Raw genomic sequence first — 6,737 nt, forward strand, 5'->3', positions numbered from 1 at the left:
GCAATGTTTAAACTTATAACTTCATTTTGATCTGTTGATTGATGAATATTATTGGAAACAAGGTGCCGCTATTGGTCATAAAATTTCCTTTATTTCTGTTTTTCGCCAGAACCTAGAGTGTATTTAGTTTATTTTCTGTACTTCAACTTAATTTGAGAATTCTAAGCTATAAATGAATTTAATAACTGGTGGTTACTTAAGTCATACACTAAGAGCGAAGAAGTCTAGGCACATCATAGGAAAGTTTGGCCCAAGGAGCACTTACAAATTGCCATATGCAAAATTGCATTTTCAACCACATAATTAAATTGGGCGGTGGCCGATGGTCCATTATCAAAAAAAAAACGTTGTACATCATATGGACATCCTTGTGACAGCTAGGATCTAACCATGGAAAAGAATAAAAAGGACAAAAACTCCAACGTCTCTCTTCACAAAATCTTTACAAAAAACAGCTCAATTCCACAAAAAGTAATGATACGAAGCACTGAATTATGAATGGTCGGTCACTATGATAATGAAACTTAAATCATTAATGCATGTCAGTAGGGGCCCCTTTAACTTACCTAATATTGCATAGTACTCCTATATAAACACCTTTAGTACTTCACTCACTCCCATCAACGGGTAAACATTAATTCTTTCTGAAGTCGAGTAATTTTTAGCTGTGAATTGAGAAAAAAGAATGGAGAACAAAGAAGAAGATGTAAGATTAGGAGCAAACAAATATTCAGAGAGGCAGGCAATTGGGACGGCAGCGCAGAGTGACAAGGATTATAAGGAGCCACCACCAGCGCCACTGTTTGAGGCAGGAGAATTGACGTCTTGGTCATTCTATCGTGCTGGAATTGCTGAGTTTATGGCCACTTTCCTCTTCCTTTACATCACTATCTTAACAGTGATGGGTGTTTCAAAGTCTGAATCCAAATGCTCCACTGTTGGTATTCAAGGCATTGCTTGGGCTTTTGGGGGCATGATTTTTGCCCTTGTTTACTGTACTGCTGGCATTTCTGGTACGCATTTCTAAAAGTATATTCTTACTTGTCTCATTTTAATCGAAGGTGTTGCTATATAGATTTTTTATTTTTTACTTTGATTATCTCAAGCCCCTTTAAATATTTTGAATTATTAACCATGTCGATTTTTCATATAATATCAAATATGTACTGTAATTGTTATTTTAAAAAATTGAAGAATCTATATCCAAATTCAAATTGAAAATTAATTGATTTCCTTCGTATCCTCAATTCATTCACATAAATTGAGATAGAGGGGGTAATATTTTGTTAGATCTAGTGGTTTGAGTATATTGTGGACTAGCGATGGATTCAAAATCTAATTCTACGAGTTCAACAATTAAGATTATTCCCAATAAACGTTATGTAATTTTGAAGTTTCGTAATAATTTGCATGCATATGTTAAGAATACTGAGTTTAGTCGAACCAATTACAAGGCTCCATCCGCCTATGTTGCGGACTACTAACTAACCATTTGTTTTTGTTGTGGGGAATATTGCAGGAGGACACATAAATCCAGCAGTGACTTTTGGGCTGTTCTTGGCAAGGAAATTGTCGTTGACAAGGGCAGTGTTCTACATGGTGATGCAGTGTCTTGGAGCTATCTGTGGTGCTGGTGTGGTCAAAGGGTTCGGCAAAACTCTTTATCAAACAAAGGGTGGTGGTGCCAATGTTGTAAATCTTGGTTACACAAAGGGATCAGGTCTTGGTGCTGAGATCGTTGGCACTTTCGTTCTTGTTTACACTGTTTTCTCTGCTACTGATGCTAAGCGTAGTGCTAGGGATTCACATGTCCCTGTAAGTATTCATAGCCTTAATTCAGTAAAAGAAAGTAGTAGGTTTTGTGGGTAATTAATTGTGGCCTTAAAACTGATAGTTGAAATTGGGTTATGTTTTAATTTAGATTTTGGCACCATTGCCTATTGGATTTGCTGTGTTCTTGGTACACTTGGCCACAATTCCAATCACTGGAACTGGTATCAACCCAGCTAGGAGTCTTGGCGCAGCCATCATCTACAACCAAGACCACGCATGGGATGACCACGTATAATTACTTACTTAATTCACCCCCTTTTCTTTCCTTTACTTTTTAGGATTCACTAAATAATTTTGCTGACTTGTTGTGATGAATGATGTTTGATGCAGTGGATATTCTGGGTTGGACCATTTATTGGAGCAGCACTAGCAGCTCTATACCACCAGGTGGTGATCCGGGCAATCCCATTCAAGTCTAAGTGAAGTCTCTTTTAACCACAGATTTCTCAAGCTGAATCATCATGTGGCCAAAGATCAAAAGCCTCATTTCTGTCCATTTCCCCTTTGCATTAGATCCTCTTTTCTTTTTGTTTTGTTTTTTGTATCTTGTATTTGTAAGTTACATAAGTGGGAGAATGTATCTGATCGGGGCATATTTTCTATAGAAGGACCTTCGCTTTTCATTTCATTTGTCCAGAGAAAATGTGCAAATGGGCCAAAGAGAAACGTTGGCGGGCTTGTGTATCATTATTATTGTTTCCAATAAGCACGCCAAAGATTACTTTTAGCCCGCGATCGAAACTATTTATATCCGACAATCCGTAAAAGTATATTAAATTTATATATTTTATATATATAATATACAGAAATATATACACACATAAATTATACTAAAAAATATTTTTTTTTCCAGCTATTATTTTGAGAGCAGTTATACAATATCATTTTCTCAATTAATCGCATAAAATAAATATTTCTAATTAATAAGACATAATAAAAATAAACATAATCTAAAAGTACTAAATCATGTTAAAATAAGTACGACTAATAAGAACTAAGTATTAATTACATAACTAAATAATATTAAAAGTAAGTTATGCATTTTCACTATTTAAAGTAATGAAAAACTAAGAAAATAAATATCCAAAATTTTTTGTTAGCATTTTCATTGATATGATTTTGCTTTGGACTTTATTTGAATCACAAACTTTTATGGGTTATAAAACATATTTGACCGTTCAAAAGTTCTAAGTCCAATAATGCAAATCACACTTGACACTTATGTTTATTTGGTAAACAATGCAATAATGTAGAAAAGAGGGGAAAAATTTTCAGATTTTTCATGTATGAAAAATGAGACTAAGACTCTAAATTTATAGACAATGAAAGGGTGAGATGAAGAGGTGCAATTCAAAAGATGCCTCTTCCATTTTCCATTCACACCAATTCACGAAACCTAACACTCCCCCGCATGAATGGGGAATGGTAATATGTTTAAAATATATGAAAAAACTTGTGTGATTCGCAAGTAAGGATTAATCGCATATGGATAAGTAGGTTTCCTTTTGAACTTTCCGTAGTGAAGCTTGTGTTGAATATATTCGGTCAATCGGTAGATTTGATATCTTTGAACTGTCGAGCTTTGGTGTATATCTAGACAATTATAAATCACACAATCAACCCTTAATCGGCCTTTGGTTCTCATTGTTGTGTTCGTTTCATCCATGAACATCGCCTGGTTTCATAAGTGCATAGAGAATTGGCCTTACAGAACTCTCCTTCAAGCGGCTAATACTTCACACTTACATAGGTGATTCCTAAACGTGTTATCCCATAGATACACTATTTGATATACCTCGTATCAAACTTAGAAACCATTAAAAACCCTTAACGCTTTATCCTTGGTACCGAACATTGTCTCATCACGAGAATGGACCAAAAAGAAATTTTATTTGACAATGTTGAACCATCATTAGTGACTTTGTTTGAGTTCCTTGAACCTAGATCTTGGGATCTCTAGTCTTCTAGGTAGAGTTACCGCCACAATGACTTGTTCTCGACCATAGACCCATTTTCCTCGATGATCTTTCAACTACCTCTCTAGTTAGGCCTTTTGTAAATGGATCCGACACATTATCTCTTGACTTCACATAGTCAATTATGATAATTCCCCTAGAGAGTAGTTGCCTAACTGTTTTTTGTCTTCGTCGTATAATGACAAGATTTTTCGTTATACATAATGCTCCCAGACCTTCCTATTACCGCTTGACCATCGGAATGTATGCATATAGGTGCCAATATTTTGGGCCAAGATGGAATTTCTTCAAGAAATTTAAAAAAATTACGGAGTCATTCAACTTCTTCACCGGCCTTGTCTAAGGCTATAAACTCAGCCTCCATTGTAGAGCGGCAATGCATGTTTGATTGGACGATTTTCAAGACACTGCTCCTCCACTGATTGTAAAAATATATCCACTTGTGGATTTAGTTTAGGTTGATCCAATGATCCAATTTGCATCATTATACCCCTCAATAACCGCATGATACTTATTATAGTACAATGCATAGTGATGGATATTGACGGCCAATTTTGACTCTTCCTTTTTAAGTTAATTTATTTATACTTAATAATTTACAATAAATATTTTTAAAGTATTTTCCAGTAATGAATATCTATTTTTCACAAATTAACTAAGCATTAGTTTTAAAATTAATCACATAGCATTGATATTATGTAATTACAAATATATTTACTATTTTAGGATTATTAAAATAATTTCTATACATAGATTTTATAATTAATTTAATTACTCTTTAATTCTGTTTAATTAGATTACTATATTAAAATTAGTGTTATAATTTAGAAGACAAAGTATTTCATAAATAATTAGGTATAATAATTAGTAATATGTTTCATAATTAAAATTTACTGTATTTTATTGAAAATAATTAAGTTTAATTAAATTAATTTAAAAAGGGTTAGAAGACCAAAAGGCTACAATTGCAAATCTCCTACTAAACATAAGATGGGAATTCATTAAATTAATTTTGGCCCAATATCGGGCCAAACCCCTCATCTGACCCAGTCCAAACGACCTCTCCATTCCAGGTTGGCAATCCGCCCCAAACCATTTGAACCAATCAAAGCACGTCACGTCACCCGTCTTTATCACTCACAAAAACAAACACAAATTATCTGGGCCGTCCATTTCTATGATCAACGGCCCATGATTTTTACTCTATTTTCTCTTTAAATTTTCAAGCACCCAGAGATTTAATCTCAACCGTTGGATCACAAGGATCCAACAACCATCAAATTTTCCCATAAAAATCATTTAAACCCAAAATATTTGGACCGTTGATCTCAAAGATCAACGGTTAAGAGCCCATCTCCATAACTTAAACCTAGGGACACCCCCCAAATCTCCCAAACCCTAACCACTCTAACACTCACTCGGCTGCCTCACTTTTCCCTTTCTCTCCCTTTTCTCTCAAGCTCATAGGCTCAAATCAATCAAACAACCTTGCACAAATTCGTGCAAGGTCATGAATCCATAAAGAAATTATCCATCCTATCTCTTTTGTCTGCGATTCTCGCTAAACCTTTCCCCTTTCACCGATAAAATTTAAAATCCCCAAAAGCTTAACCCTGGACACAAAGACGAAAGTTCAAATCGTCTGGTTTCTGTTATGTTCTTTCAAATCGGATCATACATGAAGTTTTTCAGAGGATTCATTATGAGGATTGTTTACCCATAGGTCAAACTCAATGACCTCTGGGTTTTAAGTCTTGTCCGATGATCCTCTGCCTTCAACGATCAATCTCCCTTCTTAGGTAAAAATCTTCGTTGTTTTCCCCTCTACTCTTCTCTGATTTCACTCATATTGCTCACACCATCAGCTCATCGTCATCTTCCACTATCTAATTTGAATTCTGTTGAAACCATATAGCCTTAAATGGCACTATAAATATGATTTTAATGTTCTCACCTAACATCACTAACCACCGAAGAAAACACGGACCAACCATCTAACACTGAAGAGAAACACACACAAAAACACTAAGAAATTTAGGATTCAAATCTTAGGTTTTCTTATGGGTTCTTATCTTTTCATTTGCTGAGTACTGTCGTTGGTTCAAACTTGAGATTTCTGGGGTCTAAAGCAACTGAGAAAGAGCTTCGTTTGGTCTGTTGCTCTAAAAAAGGTCAGCACATTTTGCATTCTTCTCCTTTGTTCACTCCATTTGGATGCTACAAATGTGCTAGTCATATTCTGAGTATTACAATTGTTTTATGGTGCTCAGTATGTTAATGTTTATGTTCAATTAGTTTAATGGCTACTTATAATTACTTGTCCTGCTTTGAGTCTTTAATCGATGATTGATTAAACCACTAATTGATTCCTGCTAATCTTTGTTCCTGAGTTTCCAATAGTCTACATATTTAAGTTACTATATGTTCATGTTCACATGAACTTCATAGCTTTCATTGATCTACAGTAACCTTTATCCTTATCTGTGCATCTCTGTAGTTTGTGAGTCTTGAAGTTGAGCTTATTATTTTATAATTATGACTGAATGAATATGAAGGTGTTAAGTTTATATCTTTTATCCTTTAACCTTAAGCATAGACTCTAAGCGTTTATATATTTTCTTCTCTGCTTGTGTTTGTTAAGTTATTTTTGAGTAGCCACTATGGTCTTTTACTTTGTCTAGTTGCTGTTATTTCTATTGATCTACTCTTGTTTGAATTAAACTCTCTTATCTTCTCCCAATAGTCCTATAGTATACATCAGTTAAGTCTAAGTTATCTTTCCTCATAACACAATCATTTTCCTGTTTCCCTTTCTTCATTATAAGGACTAGTAACTTGGTAGGCCGAACTTGATTATTTTCTTGATTAGTCAACATCCTCAGCTGCATGCTTACTTAGTATCATACCTCCTATCTATAATCCTTTAGG

At 34.6% G+C, this 6,737-nt stretch overlaps 1 protein-coding gene across 1 annotated transcript; it reads left to right on the top strand.

The window, feature by feature from the left end:
* The first annotated feature begins 619 nt into the window (after positions 1 to 619).
* Positions 620 to 2,434, top strand: LOC107817177 (probable aquaporin PIP1-2). The gene is given in 4 exon segments (NM_001325992.1): positions 620 to 1,013; positions 1,520 to 1,815; positions 1,922 to 2,062; positions 2,164 to 2,434. Coding segments are annotated over 4 exon segments (858 nt in total). The 5' UTR covers positions 620 to 685; the 3' UTR covers positions 2,257 to 2,434.
* Positions 2,435 to 6,737: the final 4,303 nt, after the last annotated feature.

Source organism: Nicotiana tabacum, chromosome 4, assembly GCF_000715075.1.
Source record: "Nicotiana tabacum cultivar K326 chromosome 4, ASM71507v2, whole genome shotgun sequence".
In the NCBI taxonomy this organism is placed as follows: Eukaryota; Viridiplantae; Streptophyta; class Magnoliopsida; order Solanales; family Solanaceae; genus Nicotiana; species Nicotiana tabacum.